General features: G+C 37.9%; 1 protein-coding gene and 1 pseudogene across 2 annotated transcripts in view; one reads left to right on the top strand and one right to left on the bottom strand.

Moving 5' to 3' along the window:
* Positions 1–6,113: 6,113 nt before the first annotated feature.
* Positions 6,114–7,753, top strand: LOC138724349 (D(1C) dopamine receptor-like; annotated as a pseudogene).
* A 5,576-nt stretch (positions 7,754–13,329) lies between these two features.
* The window catches only part of TNKS2 (tankyrase 2), a 30,853-nt gene continuing 18,209 nt past the window's right edge, over positions 13,330–25,973 (bottom strand). For both annotated transcript variants that reach the window (XM_069864323.1, XM_069864322.1), the window contains exons 22-27: positions 24,096–24,193; positions 23,396–23,470; positions 22,249–22,354; positions 20,533–20,719; positions 18,656–18,812; positions 13,330–18,372 (exon numbers count right to left, since the gene is read on the bottom strand). In XM_069864323.1, the coding sequence (XP_069720424.1) occupies positions 18,310–18,372; positions 18,656–18,812; positions 20,533–20,719; positions 22,249–22,354; positions 23,396–23,470; positions 24,096–24,193 (686 nt within the window). In that variant the 3' untranslated portion in view covers positions 13,330–18,309. The remainder of the gene's footprint in view (positions 18,373–18,655; positions 18,813–20,532; positions 20,720–22,248; positions 22,355–23,395; positions 23,471–24,095; positions 24,194–25,973) is intronic.

Genomic DNA, 25,973 nt, shown 5'->3' on the forward strand with positions numbered 1-25,973 from the left:
AAAGAAAAGGTCTCCCTTATCTTGGGCAAACAGAATAGCAATCAAGTGTCTCTTGCAAGATGGAATTTTTTCCTGACCAGGGACAGCTCATAAGCAGTTATTAAGCAGGAGCTTTACTGTGACCATTTTAGGCAGCCTTTACTGGCATGAAGTCTGGGAAAGCATTGAAGGTAAAGAACAAGAACTTGAATCTGAATAATTTTCCAAAGTAGCCAGTGTGGGCTGTGGAAATTTTGTCTGTTGTGTCCTTGAACATCAATGCCCAGTTACTTTAAATGCTGCAGTCCAACCATGAGCTTGCTGTAAGTGGGTAAATTAGGCTTGCCATTGGTTGCTAGTACAGGCTAGTAACCTAGCTTAAGTAACAGAAAGCTTGTGCTGTCAAATGAGTGCTTGAGAGGAATTCAAAGATTGTTCTAAAATACAGATTGGATAAATTGTAGGGATGTGGGATCTTCAAAGAAGAGTGAATATAGGGATATGAAGCATTCAGAAGGCTTTTGTCTGCTTCCTGGTATCACTTCTGCCTTGCTTACAATTGTTGTTGTTCCCCAAACCCAGATTAACCAAGCACCAAGCTTTACTGGTGGCAGTGGCATGATCATCTCTTCAGGACAGAAACCATTGCACATCATCTTACAGTTGTCTGGCCATGTAGTCCTACCATTTCCAATACTGGCTGCATGCAGATTTTTACAAGACAAGAAATTGAAGTGTTTCTTGTGAAACACAAAAATGCGGTGGCTATCATGTATCGCATCTGTGGGATGCTAGGAAGCTTTCCAGCTTGCTGACAGGCCCTGTTTCACTAAATTTCTACAATAAGTGAACGCAAAACAAAACAAAAAGCAAAGCTGTGTTTGTCTGAAATTCTTTAAAGTCAAATAATTTTGAGTAGAAGTTAAATTGCACTTCTTAATGCTGAGCACTGCCCCATATAGACAGAAAATCCATTTGCAGTCTATCCTTTGACAATATTGCACATCTTTTCTCAGAAAACTATTTACACATTGTCGGGACATGGGCAAAAAGGTAAAGAAAACTCGGACTGATTTTCTGAATAAATAAAATCTGCATTTTCTGAAGCAAATCGAAGAGATACATTCCCAACTTAGAAGATAACTTTTTGTCAGAAGTGGAGAACAAATTATTAATTACTATAGGAATCTGAATATAACTTGGCAATAGTTCTTCCACATCAGTTAGTAAGAATGCATTTAAAAATTTTTTGATTCTGTAAAATGCTGGGTGTGCTCTCTATTGGAAATATATGATGGATTGCCTTTTTTAATCTTAATTTTAAAGCTTATTTTATAAAAGTAATGGCAGTCAAGGAAGCACTTGCATCCTAAAATATATGGAGGTAACATTTTGAAGTACTCATCGTTATTATAAACTAGCTTTCACATTAGTCTTATCTTGATTACTTTAATATAGATTAAACATTAGTTAAAATAATGTAGGTACTGATTACTATAGCAATGTAATGCATTTTGCATTTCTGTTGAAAAAGCAAAATCAAAAAGCTCTTTGGCCAGCCTCTCTGGAAAAAGGCAGCCATTGTCATAAAGTAATCCAGCAGCTGGACACGTTGCTTTGTTCAGTAAAGAAAGTGCTGGGTTTTGTGCTGCGCAACTCAAAAATACAGCTTATGTGCAAAGATTTCTGCATCCTAAATTAGGGGCTGTTTCAGGAGCCAACTCAATCCCAGTGTTACTCCAGTGGGCCTTGTATGCTGCTTTGTCTTATAGTAAACGCTGCCATTGAGTTCTGCTCAAGATCAGAGTAGTCATGAGCACTATCTCAGGGCTGCCTGTGCATTAAAGTTTCTGGGTTTACCTCCTGGACTTTGGACTGTACCTAAATGTCACACCGGGCTTTTCAGCCCTACCCAAGTTAGGAAGGGATGTTTGCTTATCTATATTAAATGCGAAATATTAACACTTGCTTGAAAGTGTTTGCCTTTGAAGGTGCTGAGTGAAAAGTACTAGTATTCAATCACCAGGAATTTCCAAACCAGGGTGATAAATTTCCAGCCCTGTTCTCAGATCTGAGCTTTGGTGGAAGCAGCAAACTAGAACCATACTGAGAAGGGGGCAAGCCAAGGAAGCTGATGAAAACTAAGCCACTGAGAACACCAGACAGGGAAAACACAAGAGGTTCACCTATGCTAATTCTGAAGAATAATGGAAGGAAGAATATCTTGATAAAAGAAAACAAAATGATGAGCTTATCAATGTGATGTCAACACAGAACTTCCCTAGAGAGCAGGCCAAATTACTGAAGCTGATCAGAAAAGTACCATCACCAAAGGTCACCTACTGAAAACATGAAATACAAGATGCTCAAAAAATTGATTTTACGTTTAAACTAAGCCTTACTCAACAGACTAAAATAAATTTGTTTCTTGGCACAGTACCGAACCATTTGTTTGACTTTTTGAAAGATCTAGAAATGTTAAACTTCTTAATATATATTTATTGCTAATAGGAAAGACTAAATAGAAATTTGAAGTAAGATAACTCAGGTTATATGTACAGTTATGAAATGCTGCTTTGCAAAGCAAACTATGTATCACCAAAAATGTTTGGACCAGATGATCCTTGAGGCCCCTTCCAAGCTGCATTCTGTGATGCTATGAATTAATTGTTCTCTTTCATGCTGTTCACATTAAAGTTGCATTTCAAATGACAGTAGATTTGACCTCCTACACTGCTTCATTCTTAAAATATTTATTGTAAAACTTTTAAAAGAATATATAAATGTACCTGTTATTTAAAAAATAAGAAGTTCAGCACTTAAATATACCTTGTACTCTTCTGTTACTTACAGTATCTGTTATTTAGAGTAGTTATATGCTAATCACATTAATTATATTTGAAATGGTGGACTTCCATGAAATGAAAAAAACTCTAAAAATGCTTAAATAAGAGAATAATGAAGGAGGCAGGATCTTTACATTAGCGCTAGCTATTGCTTAAGGAAACCACAGAGATGTGCAAACAGATGTGTACCTCTGAGTACCAGAAAAGCAATTTGGCAAAACCCAGTGTGGTGAAATGGTGAATGCCCAGCAACAGCTCAGCCAAAATGCTGTCCTTTTGAATTCTGGGGTCCAGTTCCAAAACTAACTACTGAAAACAGCTTCAGGAGCAGTAAACTACAGCAGACAGAGGATACAAAAGGAATTAAAAGGGTTGGTATGGCCCTAAATAGATCTGTGCATTTCCTGTATCACTAGAGGTTAAAGGGAAGAATCAAAGAAGATTAAGGCAGTACCAGGAAAGACTATGTTTTCTTCTGTACTTCAATCCCGAACTGGAGAATGCAATGGGAAGACAGATACCCTTGAGCTAATCTTTTCTAGCTGCAAAAATAAAGCATTCTGTCAGACTGAATAGTAGCTGTAAAATAAATCCGAGCAATCCTATCACTTCAAAAGCTTATGCTCGTCACGTCCAGATGACATACCCAAGACCTCTGAAAGCGCTCATAGATGAAGTGGTTAGGCTCTTAGCAAAAATACACATCTTATTTTGTGAGATCTTCTTGATTTTGAATATAATGACTGCATTTGAAAAAAATGCACAATATGTACATTATATGTTAATGTATTTATCTATAAGACAAAGTCATACTTCAAACAATTTATCTAGATGTTATATACAATGTAATTTATTTTAAATGTATTCTCTGGGTAAGTTTATTTTTTCCACAGGTAGAATGAGCTTGCAAATTTTCTAGAGTCGCAAGAGACCATTTTATCCAATCCATCAGTATTTATTTTTTTTTTAAGTTATTTTGCTCAGACCCTTCCTATTATATCCCTAGTAAGATTAATAAATAGGTACAGGCCTTGAAATCAAAGTTTATAGTGTTTTCAACTTGCTGCACACACAGATTTTCACACAGCCTTGTGTTTTCCCCCATGTGTCTCTTTCCTCCCTCTCTGATAAGCTTACACTTCACTCCAACAAGCCCAATGTAGGAAGAAGAGCAGGGCAATGTTTCTATTCCTGTCTTTGCCACTGACTCACTGTACAGTTTCTTAGCATTTGCATCATGCACTTGGATCCTCTGGTATCTAAGAAGATGAATGTGACAATGTTTTCTTTCAGCTAAGATCATTCAAAATGCCTCCGTCTGTGTGGATTCTCTTGTGTTTAATAAGAGTCAAGTTCACACTGCAGCATTCCTATAGGTGAGGATAGTTAGCAGATGTTTCGACTTCTACCCAGAGGCCCGCTTTAAATACAAACGTAAGAAACGAATTTTTTCCAGATGTCTGCCCCTCAAGTCAGGTTTTTCTTCAGCCAACACCCTCAAAGTTTTGAGGTAGGGCACTTAAAAACATATGCACACAAACCAGCAGGATCACATATACTTCCCTTTACAATGCATGCTAAAAGGATCTAGAGATATTTGCAGAGCACAAAGATTTCCTGGGAACTGGAGATACACACAGACCCTGCAAACAGTTGCATTTAGAAGGATGATGCTAGCTTTTGCTATGGAGTCCTGTAGCACCACTGTCTGCTGAATATTCAAAAGAACTTTTCAGTGCTATATTGCTTTAATTCCTTCTACTGTTCCATTTACAGGTCTTCTGTTCTTCAGCATAATTTTATTTATTGTTAAATAAGAGTAAATGTATTGAGCCAAATTAGCAAGTGTGTGGATAACTCTTACAAACTAAGGTTTAGTCCTTAGTATCAAAATGAAAATCAGAGACCTGCTGCGGCTGGCAGATATTGGCAAAATCCATGTACTACAGATGGTCCCAAGTAAGTCAAGGTGTGGAGTTGGCTTTTTTCTTACACCCTACGTTGTTTTGACAGCTACTACTGTTTTAACAAAGTATCAGTTTTGTTAGGAAAGACTATATAAATTGTTTGAAATATGACTTTGTATTACAGACAAACACATTAACAAGAAACACGTTCCAGTTTTTAGTGTCACAGCAGGAATAACACTGTGGGCTTCATTGTGAAGATTGTGGTCTCCAAGGCACAAAGCAGATCTTAAAAGACACGACCAAATGTTAACAATCTGTTATGAATTGATACAATATAGCTAGTTTATCTTAAATATGATCATTTTTATAGGCTAAATTGCCAGGTTTGCTATTCAAAACTTCCCTAAAAAATTTCCAGTCTCTGTTCTAATTACCTAGAACATCATAACAGTACACTAGAAATCAGATATTTGTTGGCTTGAAAATTACATATATTGGCACTAGTGGATAAAATAGTTCTAATTCAGAGGCAAAAAGAACATATAAAATACCTCATCTAAAAATGAATACATTTGCCATGTTAAGTAATTACAAATTGAAAATTTCTATTCACATCCCAATCTCTTTTCTCATGACAGGATTACTATATAAATTCTTCCAAAACAAAGGACTGCACCTTATTTGCATTAGTGTACCTCGTTGAAAGCAGGCTGTAAATAGATGCAAGATATTTACCTGACACATGTAACAGCAAATGGAAAGCTGTTGAAATACACCAGAAAACACTATTGGCTGAAAAAAAATACAGAGGCAGGTTTTGCATGCTTGTGTCTGAGGAAACACATGAACAACCTTCTGCTAAATGTAATAAAGCTAAAGTAGAGGCGATTTAGGTTTCTGGTTTTTGTTTCTTAACATAGGATTTTAATTCAAAACAAAAAATAAAGAGCAAAGACCTGTTTGGGTAAAAACTCGGCTTCCGATATCAGATGTGAGAGTGTTCTTGCTGTGAGTAGACACGAAACGTGATCCTGCTCTTTAAGAAACCTGAAATTTGATCAAATTCTCCCAAGGGAGGAGATCCTCGGGCAGCACCAGATCCTCCTCCACACTCCTCACAAACCACGGGCTGCCAAAAGCTTCCCCGAGCGATGCCGCGGGGCGATCTCCTGCCACACATCCACGAGGCTTGCTTGGTGCCGGACTCGCCCCACCATCCCTCCAGCTGTGCAGAAAGTCGCTGCTCACCTATTCCTGTTCTTAGTGGTGCGGTGAGTACCCCGGGGAGCCGAGGTGGGCAGTAATGCTCCGGCTGCCCTGTCAGTGCAGATGGGGATCGTGGCAGGCAGCCCACGGGCGCTCACCGGGTGCCTGCTGGGCACGCTGGTGGGCAACACGCTGGTGTGCTTGGCTGTGCTGCGCTTCTGACACCTGTGCACCAAGGTCACCAACTGGTTTGTGTTCTCGCTGGCCGTCTCTGATCTCTGCGTGGCCATCCTGGTGATGCCCTGGAAGGCAGTCACTGAGGTGGCTGGTGGCTCCTGGCTTTTCAGAAGCCACTTCTGTGACACCTGGGTGGCCTTTGACATCATGTGCTCCACCGCCTCCATACTCCACCTCTGTATCATCAGCGTGGACAGGTACTGGGCCATCGCCAGCCCCTTTTGATATGAGCGCAGGATGACACAGTGCCTTGCCTGCACCATGATAGGCACAGCCTGGATCCTCTCCATCTTCATCTCCTTCATCCCGGTGCAACTACACTGGCATAAAGCCAAGGATGTGAGATATCCAGGCTCCTGGCTGGCTGGATTGCCTCACTGCGATGTCATCCTGAACCACACTTATACCATCACCTCCTCCCTCATCAGCTTCTACATCCCTGTGGCCATCATGATTGTCACCTATACTAGGATCTACCGAATTGCCCAGGCCCAGATCCACTGCATCTCCACCCTCGAGCGAGCAGGGGGACAGTGGACAGCTCACAGCAAAGAGCCCACCTCCTCTTTGCAGAGTTCCCTGCACAAGGAGACCAAGGTACTGCAGACCCTCTCTATCATAATCGGAGTCTTCGTTTGTTGCTGGCTGCCCTTCTTCCTGCTCAACTGTCTGCTGCCCTTCTGCCCACCCAAGCTGGAGAGTGACCATGAAGAACTGTCACCCTGTGTTAGCCAAACCACCTTCAACATCTTTGTGTGGTTTGGCTGGGCCAACTCCTCAGTGAATCCAGTGATCTATGCTTTCAATGCAGACTTCAGGCGAGCTTTCAGCAATCTGCTGGGCTGTCGGTGCTTCTGCTGTGGCACACCCAGATCCACTGTGGGGAGGGTCAACTTCAGCAATGAGCTTGTTTCCTATCACCATGACACCACGTCCCAGAAGGAAGGACCTGCCTTGTCATCAGTACCCCCTCCTGCTGTCACTGCTGTCTGGGTGCAGCCCATACCACATGCCATAAGCCTTCAAGGAGAGGACAGCAGTGAGGAGATGCCTATGGAGAAGAGGCCTGTGATTTCTCAGACACAGGCTGCCCCTGGCAGCAGCCTCAGGAGTCCTCAGGTGCCAGCTACTTTGCAATTTGCTTGTGAGGCAGAGTTAGCCCTGGAAACTACTGCCCCCTATACAGAGCTTGATCAGCATGAGGGCTCCCATCGCCCTATTCCAGAGGTATAAGTGATTGTGAGTTCCTCAAACATACATCCCAGTTCACTCTGCCGGCACATGAGATACACCCACACCCCATCCAAAAAAGTCCCATCCCAGAGAGCTGGGGACCTCCTGCTCCTAACTGTAAGAAAAAAAAAAATAAAGGCAAGATTGGGGAAAAGAATTCCTAGGAATAAAGATAATTAAACACTGGAGTAGATTTCCTAGGGAGGTTATGACATTTCCTCAGCAAAAGTCTTCAAGATAACGTTGGTGAACATCTGTCAAATGATACCGGCATTATTAATCCTGCCTTGGGGCACAGGCATAATGTAATGGTCTCTTGAGAACTTTGAGTCCTGCCTCACTCTGACAATATAACTCCTTAAACATTGAGCTTAACATGTCTGATTTTTTTTCTTCCATGCAACAATGCTTCACCTCATCGGGAGAGCAACCCTGAAATAAACCCAGTGTTTCCTTAAAAGAGATACAAGATCTGTGGGTTTTGTTTTGATTCCCTTCAATTATTTCCTAGGTGATCATGTGAACTGTACATGGATTCAGATGCTAAAAGGTTGATCAGATTACGAGAGACATTTTCTTGATACATTCCTTCTTTCTTACATAAAACAAAGATGTATGTAACAGTCTCTGCATCTTATCTCCTCCAAAAACCATTAAGTTATATCCTAGAGCTGTAAGAGTCTTCTCATCTTATCCCCTCTGCACTAAGACCCATCCTGGGGATATACTTACCCTCCCCATAAGACCCTAACCCTGAAGCGAGAGTCCCTGGCTGCCTGCTGCACTTGTGTTTCTGTTGCAAGAGCTTCAGCTGGCTCCATCCCCTAGAGAGTTAACTCTGCCCACACACATCTTCCTTCTTGTGGGCAGGCAGTCTTCTGGCAGTCGAGGCCACACGTGAAGTTATTATAGAATCATAGAATCATCCATTTTCCACAGGAGCTTTTTTTTTTTTTTTAGTGTGAGTACAGTTTCATCATTAGTGATAAAAGATGTTAATTAGTGGAAAGGAAAGATGTACCTTCAGATAAAGTTTGCCCTGCTTTTGGGAGCTGCCTTGCCCAGGAAATAGTCCTGACTTAATACGCAGAGTGATGAAAACAGTGTATGACTGAGTGGGTGGCAGAAATTAAGCAATGAATATATTTGAATAATGTTTCTCTTAAGAATAATCAGAAATGCATGGTAGCTTTGATTTATGGACCTATATTTGTGTCAAGAATAGAAAAAGCTCTTTGTATTGGTGCTTGTGGATATAGTTTAAACAGGTTCATTAATAGATCAGATTGTACCTGAAAATAAATGGAGATTTACCTGAATTAAAAAGAAAAAACAACTGGTCTTTATCGAAGCTTTTAAAAAGAATAACTCAAAATTGCTCTAAGTGATGCTAGAAATTATTGTTTGTACCTAATTGATTATAGTCATTATCAATGTGCAGAAGATAAACATTACAATAGCTTACAGCCATAAAGTCCATTGTGGTAAGCACCGTGTAGTGTTCAAGGCTGCAATAAATTTCAGAAAATGCATACTGTAAACAGTTTATACTTATTTTAAGTGGCATATTACTGGAAAGACTTCATAAGAAAGGTACAGTGCACGGCCCTTCAGACTACATCTTCTGCTGCTGCTGATTTAATAACACAAATATTGATATCATGTGCATTTCCATTGTCATAGACTGGGAAAGTTCCAGAATGTTAAGCATACCATGTTAAGCAATTCTGTGAAGAGTAAATGAGCAAGACTTATTTTCACAAGAATTTTTCTAGTCATCAACTGTGATTCCCAATTAACATTTTTCTCATAACAGGGCAAGATGCTGTGTTAGATTACACAAGATTCTATTAGCATTGTTAGGTTCAAGTGTGATGAAATACATGAAAATTATTACAAAAAAGCCAAAGGTTTACTTCAGCAGAAATTAAGAGGCAAAACTATTTCCTATTTATATCTTTGCACCCACTCAAAAGAAACACCTCCAAAGTAAAACCTCGTTAGCCCTTTGTTATCCATTTCTGGGTCACAACTTTCTTAGCTTCACAGAAATCACGAATGATGAAGGTATTATTTTATGGAGATCTGTGCATGTTCCTCAAACATTTTTGTAACTCTGATCAAACCTACATGTTACTTTATGCATTCACTACAATATACATCGGGTATTTTATTGACTAAAAGCAATTCACTTCTGTGCCTACTAGTTCCACATTTACAATACCATTAATGTCACAGTGACCTAAAAGATGTTTGGTTTTTTTTTAAAATAACCTTAGTGTCAAAACAGTCCAACCTCACAGATAACATATCTAACCACTCCTAATAGCCAATGGCTAACCATCCAAATCAAAACATGCTCCAGTTCAGAAAGTAGGGCTTTATGATGGATACCAAATGCCTTCTCGGATACCAAATGCCTTCTCTGTTTAGTCAGATAATACTCATTTCCTTTCCTTATGTCAATCTACTAAGTTCTCAACTAGCTACATCTCCTGAGAGTTCTTATTTCTTTCTGTAATGCATCTGAAATAAATACAAACTTTGTGATCAATTAAAAGTTTACGTAGCTGAGATGACTTGGCAGTCCTCATTGTTACATTGCACATGTAAAACAGGAATAATTTCTCTGTAGACTCCTTGGGTGGCCGTAGTGAAGATTATCCAACTGAAATCTTTATCCTGCTGTTCAATTTCTCTGAAATTGTTCATTGGGTTTAAAAACTAATCATGGGCATAAACAGATACAGATATGTGCATGCACATGTGCACACCTTCAACAACAAGACCAAAAGTAAACAGCATTTTTCAAGGAAAAGTAATGGGAAACTTCAAGGCAGAACTCTCTGGAGCTGGAAATACAACATGACAATGACAAGAACTCCTTCCTCATGAACCACCAAAGCTGTTTCCCAAAACCCTGTGAGGCAGAGCTGCCAGTTGACATTTCCTTAATCAGCCATCAGGGGGTTGGTTCCAAGACCCAATGTGGTACCACCAGTTGTACACAGCACCTTTGTAGCAGGAAGCAACAGAAGGACACTGCAAAGATATTTGAAGACAGCATTAACGTAAAGTTTAATCTTATTCCTAAGCAGTACTTGTAAAAGGATACACACATGCATCCTTGACACTATGCTCGTATTTCTGTGTTCTGCTGTTTATTGTTACTTGTTTGCCTGTCATCTTATTTGTGTAGGGCTTTATTTTGCAATACACAGACTTTCAGATCACCATTGACTTTAGGAAACTTGCTACAGCTCTGCCTCTATGCATATCAGTTCCAGGAAGGAAAAGGGACTGAAAAAGCATGTGTCACTTGGCATGAAAAAGCAAAGCCTTAAGACAATTCTACAATTCAAACCATAATAATAGAGACATTCTCAACCCCCCTCCCCATTAACAAAATCATAATAAGCAAAACATGAAAAGCTTAGATTTCCTTCCATTCTCCCACTCCCCTCAAACTAGAACTCTACCCATATATCCAATCTGCAGGGAAAGTCTTTCATCTTCCCCACCTTCTTTCTCACTCACAAATACACACAGACACGCGGACATTGCAGAGAGAAAGGGTTTCCCTCTTCCAGCTCTAACTCTTGTCTTCCTTCCCACTACAGGCTGCTCCATCTTTGAATAATATGCAAAGAGAAAATTGAAAGGAAGCCACCAGCACCAAAATGATGAATAATTCCACTGTCCAAAGTCTAAGCAGCCACTTCTCAGGGCAAAAACCAGTGTAGTCATATAGATATTCAGCTTTATGTATATATAAGCTTTTGGATTCCCCCACTCTGATGCTTTCATAAAAGGCTGTGAAAATTATTTTAGCCTTTATATGTTGCAAAATACATTTCCAAAGTATCAGGAGAAAATATTTCTCCAAAATTAGTCTTCCTTCATTTCTCGCTAAATTGCTGTAAAGTAGTCTAAACACACTACTTCAACAGTACTTCAAGTAGATTAAAGATGTTGAACCACAAACTCCTACAAATCTGTACTGTAAAATCAGTCCAGTGAAGGAGACATTGTTTTCTAAAGCTTGTTTGTTTTTTAAGGAAAATATGTTATTTATTGATATCACAATAAAACAACTAATACATAACAACGCACCCTATTACACAATTACTATTTAGGCTATTAATTATATAACACTGCATCATCACTCTTTCTTTTTTAAACAAAACCACCAAACCAACCAAAACCACAACCAAACCTTAATATAGGAAATATTTAACTCAAGTATTTTGTTAAACTACTGAAAAGCTGGCACTTTCTGGGAATGGGGAGGGAACACTCAGAACACAGAAAGTAAGCATGCCTAAATCCAAAACTATTTGTTTACAGACCATCTTATATGAGTCCCTGGACGTTACGAGTTGCCACATTTACAGGCTTCTCGGATCTGTTGCAAATCATTGTCTCGATTCCAGTATTTCTGCTGGACCACTTTCCTACAGCAGTCATGTGGTACTTATATATATAACCAATCCAAAATTCCCTGAATAAATCCTTCCATTTATAGTAAATGTGAATTATCCCTTTTAATTGGTACAGGTCCGGAATTACTATTACTCCTTTCTTGTATATTAACAACATCAGTTCTTTTTATTAGGTATTTCTGGAATTATAATTGATTAAATGCCCTTTTAATAGCAGGTGGTATTTCACAAAATGTCCTTTGGAATATGGTCAAATACAGTTACATAAAAAGAGCTGGTTACCGTATCTTTTGTCCAATCCTATCCATAATGAGTTATTCCCATTAGAATTCCCTCCTGTTTGCTGTGCTGCTACTGAGAATCGCTTGAAATGTGCAAGCACCAGCTCAGCATTCTGCCACTCCATCTCATTTTGCGTCTGGTTAAACAAATGCTCAGAGGCTTTTAAAGACGTTTAAAACATGTGGCATATAGAAAGTTCACTTTAAAGGTTTTCATTTCAGAAATTCAGCAATCTGACTTACTCTTCACCACAGTTAAGAGCAGCACATTTCTCTGTTCTTATCTCCTTATCAAGGCACTCAGTACCTTTCATTATAATCTAGAGTAGGCTATTGTAGATCTTCTCTGTTAACATTCCTGCCCAGCACTCAGAGATGCTCAATCAACTTCTGCCCTTTCCCTCCCTGCCCCCAATTTTAATCCTGTTTTTTTTTTCCAAGGTCTATCGGTTCTGCACCTTTAGAAATCCAGTTTACTAGTAAGGCGCTAACCTGTTCTCCGTTCATAGAGCTCTAGTCTAAATAGAACTTTTTCTTCTCTTAAAACCTTGTTTTTGCAGCTTCTAGTGCATTCTCACAATCCTAAGCTTTTAAATATAAGCTTTATCATGAGCCTCTTTATTTTGAAGTCAATTCATTTATTTGTCTGTTTACTGGTTTTAGAGTCTTTGCATTAAATAACACCTATACCACATGCTTCAGGGGCCTCTTGCTATTAACTGGGACCATGCTATCCATGAAACTGCCCTTATTTACATAGTTTTGTTATCATTTACACACCTTTCGGTTTTAGTAACCTCCTGCTAAGTTGTCCTAGTTCTTTCCCTATATCCTGCATTAGACTGCTTTATGGAAACAGGTGCCCTAATAAATATTTACTACTCAAAATTAAATCCTTAATATCAACCCAGACCTAATTTATTCTATTGCATGTTTGCAATGCTTCAGTAAAATATTTCCAAAAAGGTAACCACTCTATCAGGCACTGGTCATCATATACAGATTTATTTATTTAAAAATGAGACTTTTGGACTGCTTGGTCGTTTATTCTATCATTAATTAAAATAACACTTCATTTACCTGCTGTCAGCTTCCACTTTGACTACGTCAATAATTAGAAATTATTAGACAGCTGTCCTCATCAGCTGGCTTGTATTATATACACTAATTGATGTACTGTTACTCATTTTTGCAACAAAATTATTTTTTTCCTTTGTTCATGTCACGTCAGTTCTATTTACATGTCAATCCTATCTACTTGCTTGATTTATTTACCCGCCTCTTAAGCAGGCTAATAAAGAGTTCTACTTCTACACCCGTCTATTGATTTGACGCCCACTGTCTCACAAAACTGAATAAGCTTCTTGTGGTGAAATAAGCTTCAAAATATATGGCAGAAAAAATCTAGCTTGTTGAAGAGCAGCTAGACAACATAAAACCATATACTGCTAGCCCAGAAATAAGCGACTACTTTCAAGTCCTTTTCTCAGGCTATTTCTATTAGCTTAAATGAACATGAACCCTTTCCCACACATGCCGACCTAGATCTGTAAACAGCATTATCCCAACTATAAAAAAAGTCTCATTCTTAGGCTCTAGTACATTTTCTTTTGTTCCTTAAGCAATTTACATCTATTTTAAATATTCACGTTTGCAAATACTACTACTATGATCTTTTGAAAACTCTTAATGGCACTAACTTGAAAACGCTGCCTGTAAATGTCCCCCTCGCTGTGTCTCTACACACGCGTTCTTCAATGGCACCACGTACACAGCAATTACACCATGTAAGAAACCACCACAGCCCCCGTCACTGTCACATTATTAAGACACAGCTGAAAGATACTTGAGTTGCAGCTCTCTTTTATCAAGTTCGCAGATGGAGAGATAGATCTGACCTCCAATTCCTTCTTTGAATTTTTTGGGTGCATTAAAATCCCCACCTCCCCAGGTACATTCTACCACTGGACAGGATCCAGAAAGGTAATTTAACATGACATACTTCAATTTACCAGGATGCTGATCTACTGCGGGTTTTTCAGCTTGTCTCTGATAATCAATGCTTCAAAAACGTTTTCAAGAACTACAGTATAGGACACCTGCCTTCAGTTTTTGAATCCAATTTCTTTCTCTTGCAAACAGTATTTCCCAAGTCTAGTATTAGTGTTCTGAATTGGCTGCAGCTTTCCCCTTGACATGTATGTTTTCCTTAAGAGGGGCTATTTTTAAATCCCTGTAATGCTTACATGTCAACACTCGTTTGCTGTTTTAACTTAAAATAGGCAGAAATTATTCCCAACATAAGTGTGGAAGTTTATGTACCATGATTACCTTGGCCATTCTTAATAATTAGTTATTCCTACCATAACTTTTCAGTGCTTGTAGTACTTGCCTTTCTTCATAGATTGTTATTACTTCGTTTATCTCTCTGCTCCTGTCTCTTCTCAGTTACCAACCTTGCATCTATTTAGGGTAGAACATATTAACATCAAACCAGTTATCTACATGCTTTTTCTTTTTGTCGTGCCTTCTGTTACGCCTGCCTAAAGCTTCTTCTGGTCTAATGAACCACAGGCAGAGGGAAGAAACCCCTTAAAAGTCTCAGAAGTACCTTTGCTTATGCTTGCTGGAGTGGGGCAAAGGGAGGCACACTCCTCCCTCCACACCCTCGACTATAGCACTTCCCTCACAAACACCATCTCCATCTCCTGCAGCTTCAGTGGTGCAGGAAAAGCGCAGCTCCAAGAACCACAGAGGGGTAGACCTCAGGCAGTCTGATTTTCCAGTTCACTAAAGGTGAGGAAGCAGTCTTTGTTACATTGTTGCATTAGATGAGTACAAACCAAGCCTTTATAGTTTTTTTTTTACTGGACAGCAGAAGCCAAGACACCCACAGGATTCTGTCGTTTCTACAGCAAAAGAGAAAGACTATTATATTACATTATGTTCAGAAGGTGGGGAGAAATGGCTCTTAGGCTGCAGCACCCTCACTGACAAAGGCGTCTGCTGGACAGGTCACTTTTTTCACAGCTTCTTGGCAAATGGTATGAGTGAGTGAGCGTGTGTGCGAGTACTTGTATACACACGTAAACAAAAAGCATGCTGTTCAATGAGCTCGTTCAGGATAGAAAAGATAGTTGCAACTCCTTTTATACACAGCTACTTCCATTCAAAATTAGTGACAATGTACATGGTACAGATAATCTTCTCAGTTATACATGACAGAACAGTCTGGCTAAATTATTTTTAATTTCTAAGAACTAAGATCTAAGTTATGAGTAACATTTTAAACAAAAAGCCCTAAAATTTTCTATTTGCTTAGCTGCAGCCGTTGTTTTTATAGTAATTACTTAAAATTAACTTTTTACAACCTAGATAAGTGGAATTTTCAGAAGCAATTTTGTTAGAAGTTGTGTTCCCAAGATACTTTTAAAAATTTTAATCACCTTCACTCCTACCAAACATTTACTTTCCTGCCCTCTAGTGCTCATTTCTACTTAAAACTTCTATATGAATCTGGTTTGGAAACCTCCTACCACGTAAGTGGTCCTACTGAAATAAAATTATTTACTTATTGTGATACTGCACGTAATCTAAGCGGTGCTTTTGTTGTTGCTCATGTATGTAACATACTGCTACCTATGCAGTTACCTGAAGGGTAAGATACTCCAAGTTACTTCTCATTTTAGGAAACCAAGTAAGGCTGTTTCCTTTTTCTGGTTTGGACCATATAACAGAGTTTTAAATGCATAAACTGAAGCTTACTTCTAGATTTATTATTAAAACATTTTCACTGCTAGCTAAAACTGTTAACTATATACCAAACTACAAGTTTCCACACTGTTTACAGTTTTTCATCCACATTAAAAGCTTTTCTATTTAATGCAATTCATTTCCCCTCTGACAACATAGTTTGATATAGTGTTGTGCACACTTACACTTAAAACAGGGGGCTGACATACTGTGTCTGTAATTACTCCCATGCTACCAGAAAACCAGTGATTTATATTTATTTAGTGTTAAATGGATATGGAATGTTATACAGTACATGGAAAGACACTTCAAGATGAGTAAAGCAGAACCAATTGCACAAGAGATTAAATGTTCACCTCAAGTGTCATTATTATGAAACCATTACAGCTTCCACCTTCAGAGTGCAAGGTTATGTCATGCAAAAAAAAAAACCAGCTCAAAAAATCCCCACACAAAACCAACATTGTGGTACCACTTAAAATGCTATCATACCACAATATTTTACAAGACATTAAGTGATCACTCATAGAGAATGAAGCGTTTTAGCACTAACAAAAAGTTTTAACGATTTAACAATTTTGCATGAACACCAATTCCAGCATTACTATAGCTAAGGAACAGGCAGCGTGCTGGGAGACAGTACCTAAAAATCAAAGCCTTTTTTATTCATTGCCAATATTGCTTTCTGCAAGAGTTATGCAGTCTTATTCAGATTCCCCACAGAACTGGGTAAGGTTCAATACATTTTTACATAGAGCATAATCACATAACCACCACTTTAGCAAGAAAATTTCATTATCTTGATCAGTTACTACATTTAAAACCATGGTATGATAACATGCCCTGCAAACAAATTGTCTCCTGGGACTGTGTCCGGTATGTGGAAATATAAAACAACTAAACGATACTCCTAGCCACTCTAATCCCAAATGAACTATAATTTGTATATACATATTTCTGAAATATGTAGGTAAAAGATGGAGATGGAAGAGAAGCAGAATACACAAGAACGCTATGACAGGGCTGACTGAACCAACTGGTGCGCTCAGCAACCCCAAAAGAGACTTGAACAGGAGGTTGTACCTTTTGTAAGTCTTCCTCCACATGAGCAGTCTTGATTATCAGGGCTACCGAAGGCAGCTGCTGCTGTGGAAGAGCTGCTCACCCCACTTACCCAGTCCTTGCCCAGCCAGCCAAGCACAGGGAGCAGATCCTTGCACCTCAACCAGTTCCACTCAGCCAAGAGCACTGCAAATAAATACACTTCTACACACCTGCTTCAACTACAGCCTGAACATTAACATGGAAGAAACACAGGAGATGACAGGATGGTTTTAACATTTCCACCTCACAATACTCACAACCTGAGGGTACCAACAGGTAGCTTGATTTACCAAAATAAGTGTACAGAAAAAGCCAAGTTAACTGCCCTCATATTAGGAATAAACTACTTAACTTCCTTGCTTAAATTTAAGCAAGAGGAACTCAAGAAAGACCTCCTTGAGGTTAATTTTCCAACTACATTTGAAGAAAATAATTTACTAAAACTGTAACTTGCAAGGTCTACTACCAGCCTTGAAGAGAGGATACTGGTTAGCTATACCTACAGTTAAATAAAAAACTTCAGAAAACATTTTACAGAAATAAGATATGCAACTCTAGGAAGTAGGTAGAAAACCACTTCAGCATTCAGGTGGAACATTCTGTTTCTATTGCCCATCACTCAGGAATGTATATTTCATAAATAAAAATACAGAACAAAAATTTGCATATTCAATCTAAAGCTGGATATTTCTAAACCTCTTCAGATAAAATCTGCTTTCTCCCTTACAAATAAGTAATAAACCCTGAAAAAAAAAATTAGCTTTTCAAATATATCATGCATGAGAAAACACAGATGAATGAAGCAACATCTGGAAAAAAACATTTTGTACAAGGTTGCAGTTCTAAGACATTTATATTACAAAGCAATGTAAATAAATACTAGGCTAATACAAAAGCTCTTATTTACAGTTTTACAAATGAAAACATTTTCAGTGTAAATGCAGTATTTTAAAGAACACAGTATTAGTAAAATGAGTTCCTGTGTAGAGCATTAAATTTTCTGCTAATTTTCAATGCAGTATTGTATAAAACCATTATTTCAAGTTGATTTTTGTTTATATTTTAGTACAGCCAAACCCCAGTTTGTGCCTGGAATGGTATCTGTTAAAGTGCTGAAAAAGAGGACATTTCTGAAATTTTAGAAAAATGTACTGTACACTATTAAAGCTTTATCAAGTCAAAACTGGTATATTTTGTTCACATTTGCTACCACACAACCTGTGTATAAGGATGTTCAACAACTCATTGTAACTAACAGGATGGCAGCCACTGGTATCTTCACATCCAAAGTCTGATGGTTTCCCACAAGTAATGCATCTTAAGTTTCAGTAGTGACTTCAGGTTTCATAATCTGGTAAGTAATCAAGTATTCTGGATAAGCCTGAAAGAGTGACATGCACAGTCTTTATTAGCATTTCATTTTCTGGATAAACTCAGAATGTTTGCTAACGAGAAGAAAAACTATTAATGCCAAGGAAAAACGGCAAAATGACAATGGTAAAATGCCTGAAGCATTCAGGAAATATCAATCTTCTCACCTGCAACAATAGCTGGAGTTTGTTTTAAGACAAAAGCAAGTCCCAGTACCTCAAAGTAAGAAAATCCTCAGCACATTTCATGCCTTTTAAAAAAAGTCTGAATACTCAAACCAAAAAGCTATTTACCTGCTCCCCTCTGTAAATGACATATTCAGCCAATGCCAATCCGTTTACGCTGGGTCGCCCAGTCACTGAGTGATGCCCTGGGGGAGAATGAGCCATTTTCATTGCACTAAACTGCAGGAAGGACTTGCCCAGTGTTACACGACAAAACAGCAATTGCCTGTGTTAAAAGGGAAAAAGGACCATGAATACAAAATGTTTACAGAAGCTCCAGAAAGACTAAACTTTGTAATTTGAAACTTGTACTTGTCGAGAACAGTGGAACTTCGAAGTACCTCAGTCCCGGGCACAAAAGATTTCACTGTGGCTGTATTCTGGGACAAGTGGCCGATGATCTGGCATACCCGCGATATTAGCAGCAAGCACAGAGCAAACGGCCAGTGTTTTCAGGCTTGCTAGCTTGTTGAGACCTTGGAATCTTTACTAAGACCCGTGAGTTAATAAGAAAATAATACATTAGACAGAAAACATGAAGATAAGGGGCACATCTGTGGTAAATAGTGGGTTGCGCTCTATTGCTGTAACTGTGGGATTCTCACAGGTGGAAATTCACTGGGGTAGCTGCTGACTGGGTACAGAAACACTATATAAGGTTTGCGTTCACTCAATAAAGCAATCTCATTTGTCACCCCATCGATGGGGTCCATGCCTTACTCACTACACTCAGTCACTTTGCAGGTCACAAAATTCTTAAGTTCTGTTTTGAAGGACAGAAGTTATTGTTCCCTTTAGAAAAAGCTCTTTAGCCTGAGGAAAGGTTTGGTACTAACATTGAAAAATTTTTATCTCAGTTGCTGGAAACAGCTTGCTTAACAATACACTCAAAGGTTGTTACTACCCTTTCCTTGTTTTACTTTTTTTATTTGTTTCGGTTTTTTTTTTTAAAAAAAAACAAACACTATTCTGAGGGTGCCCCCTCCCTCCTACTAAATACATACGTAATTCACTTGTCTTCCAACACTAGATTTGTATCTAACAGACAATTGAACGTCAAGGCCAAGTGCAAGCTCTCAGTCAACACAAAATACATCATAGTAGCATTTGTCAGACAGCACAAAGGATACCTATTCTTTACACACATACTACTGCAGTGGCAATGGAATCTCAGCAGGGTTGTAGACCAGTGTTATGTACCATTTTGCTGAGACAAAGCTTCTGCTCTTCTAACTCTTCATCCAAGACAAATTAAAAAAAAACCCTCTTAATCAAAGCTTTAGAAAGCATGATAGGGCTCTGTCATCCTCTGTAACACTAGAAGATTATTTTCTTTATTTGAGAGTGCCACATAAGAGTTAGCAACATGAGAAGGGTCACAGACTCAATGAAGGAAATTAGAAGAATGACCTTATCCCTGTGATACCAATGCAAAACACTGCATTCAAACACACAAATAATCTCCTGGCTGAAATGATGGCCACTACCACAATTAGCAACTCCATGATGTAAGAGTAATTTTATTCTGAAGTGATAGTGTCAGTAGAAGACAAATCCAATTTTCTGCAGAACACCTGCTAAGAGCTCAGTTAGTACCAGAGCCCACAAATCCACATGTATATTTTAGTGTGTGAGATAGCAGTGAGGTGGGGACCAATTATTACAAAGTACATCCTCCTAAAAGAAATACAGCATCTAAATATCACAAATTTTCTCCTTTCTCTGTAACAAGCAATGAACTAAACCCTCATATTGTTGCATCTTTCACACAAGCATCTAGCAGATCCTCCTCACTCTCTGGCTATCTAAGTTGGTTAAGGCCAAAGATTTGGTTAAATGCACCGAAGAAGGTTACCAAGCAAATCTTTCTTCAGAAAGACTCTGCTGACTTGATGGTCTATAACACAATACACAAAGGCAAAAATAGATTATTTTGAATGACTTACCTGTGGCAAACATAACAAGATCTATCTTTGTGAATTGGACACCCAGTGCCACCTCCAATTCCGTACACATACTGATTGCTTTTGGAAGAATTTTCAGCAAAATAAATCCCAGCTCCAAACATGCCACCTATATAGGCATGTCTTTCATCAAAGCCTTTGTGAATGATTGCATTTACAAATGGGGAGCCTAAGAGAAAGGAAGTAAAATGTTAAAAATTCAGTATACTGATTTTTTTTTGTGTGTCAGAATTCAGTCATCCATTGCCAGCCTTTTTTAGGTAGTTTTTCTACACATCTACATAACAAAATCAACCTCCAGAAATAGCAACCTCAGATTTACACAGCCTATTTACTAGAGGTATTATACAAATGACAGTAGGTGGTAAGTGTACGTTTCAAACAGATTTACAAAGGATAATATCTAAGAGAACTCTTGCTTCAAGAGAAGGATCTGCACTGCCTTTGGCAGAGCTTCATTTTAAACAAGACTCATTGAATGCATTGCTACACAAACCCTGTCTTCTTCCTAAAACTAAGTAGATTGCATTTAAAAACCAATTAAAGTAACACAATATTTACTTGCAATGGTCATAAAATGCAGGCATAAAAAATAATCTGTTCAAAATGGTTGGATTCTGCATCTCGAGACACCCAATACCGATTAATTTTCACAGAAACTGCAGGGTTTTTTTTAGTAAGGATTTTTATTACAAAATATGAAAGCACCTTTAGAGAAAAGCTGTTCTGAAAGAACACGGTATTTCAGAGTTACGTTGGGCATTATAGTAAAAATAATTCAAAGCCTTATCCTCCAGCCTAAAGATGATAAAACTGTATATGAAGCGGAAGAACATTCCAAATGAGAACGAGTAAAACCTATAAAAATTGTTTGTCATCTTCTGCAAGTGGCATTCGTAGTTAAATATGTATGTTAACGCTTAAAAAAAGATTAAATGTACTGAAAAGAAAAACAAAGAATATTTACATTTATAAGGTTTCAATTACTTCATTACAGGGAAAATGTTGTTATTATACAACTAACTTAAAAAGACTTTCCTTTAAAGACAGGACATTCCACTAACAGATCGCTTCCCCTTATAGGGGTACAGACCACAGTTAAAAGACAAGATTTAGATATCTACAAATCTTGGCAAGCTGTTAATTATTGTGCTACTGCTGCTTCCAACAGTAACGTATTATATGGGAACTATGTAGCTTTTGTTGTAAGGATGTACTGTGAACTGGCTTAATTTGATTGTCAGGACAAATTACATATTTGTGCAGAGGAGACATTTCAGTTGGTTTTAGTTTACTAATTATAAGCTATCTTTACTGGAGTTAGGAATAAGAACTAACATGTCAAAATATAAAACCAAGAAAACTTGGTTGATCCTTAATCATTTTGGTCACATAGTCAATAAAACAGAAATACTAACTTAACAAAGGAGAAGGCACAACCTTAATCTCCATTCACGTTTGCTAAACTGTTCACACTTCGAACTCTGAAGTCCCTTTTAGAGGAAATACATGGAGATACAAATTTCAGAAAAATATGCAGTTATATGACCCCATCACGACATATACAACTCATGTAAAATTCATGGAAAACCTAGAATCTATCTCCAGTGAGAAAAATTACATTGTTTGAGCCAGTATAAACCCTCCAATAAACTGTTGCGGTGAAATGAGTTCATAAGATGCATTTTAATATCTCACCATGAAACAGCATCCTTTCATTAGCATGGTTATGATTCTCTTCAGAGACCTCTTTCCTCCTATGAGTATATCTTTCCCATAGTTTTTTGTTGCACACTTTCTGAATCTGAAACAGTCAAAATGTAAGTTCTGCCCTGAAACTGAAAACTTCTGTTTACTTGACAAATGTTTTAACTTACAGCAGCTATACCGCACTACACTTAAGACTGCCACTTAAACAAGAATGCTTTCCTTAGAACTCAACAAAACACAAATTCTCCAAGTCATCCTGCAGAAGTTGACTGTTGTAGCACAAGTAAATCATATTTCTGTGCTCAAATTAAGAATCAATTAATTTTACATATCTGCTGAGCAATACTTCTGAATTTAAATTTAGCAGGCTTGGTCACAATTCTACGCGAGCATCACTTTGAACAGCTTGATGTCAAATAGCTAGTAAAAACATCACCCAGTGAATTAAGAAGCATCTTCCACGAAGATTTCTAGAACACTTTTACAAGGAAGCAAATGAGACACTCTCTGCAGGGGTATGCTAGGCATTCACAAAGCCTTGTGTGTGTAAATATAGAGCAAATTCTACTGGGGAAGTTAACACTACTTCAGAATAAAACTTAGTAATGCTTACTGGCAAATAAAAATCTCTATAATTTTAATGAAAATGAGTTTTTCCAGGGGAAAAACCAAATATGAACATAACCCAAAATTCCACTAAAGTATTTAAAGCAGTTGCCTACTGTCTGGTGTTTTAAGCTACTAAGGCACTAAATCAGGCCAAAATAGGTGCCCTTACTTCCACGCTTCAAGAGTTTTGCTTTCACTTCTAACTGATTTTTCCCCTGCCGTTCCCTCAGAAAATTTCTTTTTTTTCCTGTAAGACCTTATTTTTCTTCAAACATTCTGCAGTCTTCTCTCAAGCCATTCTATTTCAATTTCTCATAAAAATGTATTAATGACTATAACCCATACACATTTTTTCCATATAATCTTGAGTTGCCCTAGAAGATGACCTTTTTCCAGTGCACAACTCAGAATGCCACTTTGTAACATATTATGGAACTCAACAAACAAATGTGGAACATTTTATGGATATTTTATTTTCAGTCAAAACTGCAAAGGTGTAACCATCGACCATAAATTCAACAGCTACCTTTAAGATGTTGTATCTATTGAAGACTCCACCAGCATGTCCTCCGTCTCTATGCTCTCGGACAGTACTCTGCATCTGAAGATTGAGAATTTTAAGGAGGGTACATTTGTTTCAGAACACATTCAAAACATTCTTCCCACTATCTAAAGAACTAATTCTGTCTTTAAAAAAATCATACAAGAAATTTTTAGGCAGTGACTATATGTGAAGTACTGCCAAATTTTGTGAATGCACATGAACAGGCTTAATTTTTTAAAAACTTATGTGAATAGCTCGCGTCTATTTTTCAAATTGAAAAAAGACTGTCACCAATTTTAGAATACTGTTTCTTCAGAATTTTGTCCTCTGTGATTATGACAATTTGGAAGGATGTGACTTAAAACTGTATAACAGACAAGCATAGAATGTGAATGTAAGTATGGTATGCTAACTGGCAGCATAGAATTTATACATTATATCAAAGAGCTTGTCTACAGACTACAAGTTTTAAAAATACTACAAGCAGTAATAAAATTAAGAGACTTCACAAACACAGATTATAATTGGTGCTGTTAAAGTTGGAAATCTGAAGTATCCTTATGCATGTTTTTCTTAGGCTTAGAGATGTTTACTGTACTGTTAAATTGTCTAGCAATAGTTCTTCACCTACTTCTTTAGTGGAAACAACAATAATACTGAGACGCTATGAAGGAAGGCATACCTCCTCTTCTACTGATTGAAATTCCTTGTCTTCAGTGGAAAGATCTATGAGAATTGTTCCACTACCAGAAGTATTTAGAGTCAGGTAGGGGTTAAGTCCTGTGAATATAACAAAACAACAATTTCATAAACTGCTTTAAGACTGCTGATTTGGAATGATAACCAGCAAGAGATTTTTCTTTTTAAAGGGACCATTTTTTCAAAACTCAGTTACAAGATGAAGAGGTAACCTACTAAGGCAGGCAGAGATTATTGACTTTAATTGCTTTCCATCAGCCACAAACATTTTTGCAGATGTCAAAGTGGGATCCCTTAAGTAATCTCAGTTTCAAACAAACTTTTCCAGCATCTGTTTATAACCTCTACCCATATATTACCAGGAATACGCTATATACTATTTGCAAATAATGGGAATGTAATTACTAGACATAAGAATAAGAAGACAGCGTGTATCAGACATATTTTTGCCCGAGGCCTTCCCAGACAAATAGCAGGGAGCAGAATTAGATGCTGGGTCTGTCATAATATCTCTAGAAAGGAATAACATGGCGAAAAGGGAAATTACAGATTCATCTGCAGTCAGGAGCCTCATGTTAGCAGTGTGCAACTGGAATAGAGTGTGTTCAGGATCAAGAAACTCTCAGAGGAAAGCACCTAAATAAAGCTTGTCCACAAATACCCTTCTAGCCTTGAAATACTGGTTATATTGTGTTCAGGAATAGATGGCAAAACGCCAATGCAAACCTAATTGAGTGCAAAAGCACAAGGGCAAGACAGAAAATTAACAAAACAACCAGACTACAACCCTCCCCACCCTAGGAAAAAAAAATTAAGAGCTGTTGAAATATTCAGTTTAAGCACTTGTCTGTGGTTAATGTTACAAGTGAAAATATCAGGCCTTTTATGGCAAGACAGAAAGAGTCCAGAAATAATGGGAGTGGGAATGGTGAAGGATTTAGATGTCTGACATTCTGTCTATGCACAAACATATTAAAATATGTACAAACATTAAAATATGTTCAAACACATGCAAGTTCAAAATACATCAGTCCTACTTGGAAGGCAAAACCAATATATGACTACTGGTTGTGCAAACTTAGAACTCAAACAGGACATTAGATGAAGTGACATTTTAAAATTTACTTCTATCCAAAGTATTCAATGAATCTGTCAAAAACAATGTAACATTCAAGAAAAAAATATGAAGATTTGCTTATAAATATGTAATTAGTAGGAAAAGTATTATCTTAAGAGTTGGTTAATACTGTCTTAAGTAGCAGATTATTTAGAGCTTGAGACTGTAACTGTCATTACTACTAAGTGCAGACTTCAGAATGAGAATTTGCAGATAGTGTCTCAAGGGGGAAAAAATCCCACCAATTCTAAATAATTCATTCCATTTCTACGAAACACAGCAGAACAGTAAGCGATGTTTCAGTGAGACAAGGAGGAAAAAAAAGATTTGGGCTTTTTTATTTAACTATGGCTGCGTAAGAGACAAAGTGCACTGTTCCCAGCAGTGCTACACAAATAAAGAGGTTTTAGCATAAACTTCAATACAAGTTGAAGCTGTTAAACAAGGCAATTATGTTAATTTTGGTTCACTACAAATACACTTCTGTGCCTCCAAAGAGAAGTTTATATAAGAATTTCTGCTAGCATTCTGAGAATATTCTTTGGCAGAATCCAGACAAAAAGTACATCACAGGCCCCAACCCATCAATAGAGTGTGCTCTGCTCTCCAGAGCGTTCTGGTGAAATTAAATACTTCCTACCTCAAAAAGCTTACAATCATTTCGCACTAGAGCTACGCTTTACCTAAGTAAACACAAAACAGTGATCATTAAGAAAATAAACAAACTTGAGAGAGGAAGGATGA

This window comes from Phaenicophaeus curvirostris, chromosome 9 (assembly GCF_032191515.1).
Source record: "Phaenicophaeus curvirostris isolate KB17595 chromosome 9, BPBGC_Pcur_1.0, whole genome shotgun sequence".
Taxonomy (NCBI): domain Eukaryota; kingdom Metazoa; phylum Chordata; class Aves; order Cuculiformes; family Cuculidae; genus Phaenicophaeus; species Phaenicophaeus curvirostris.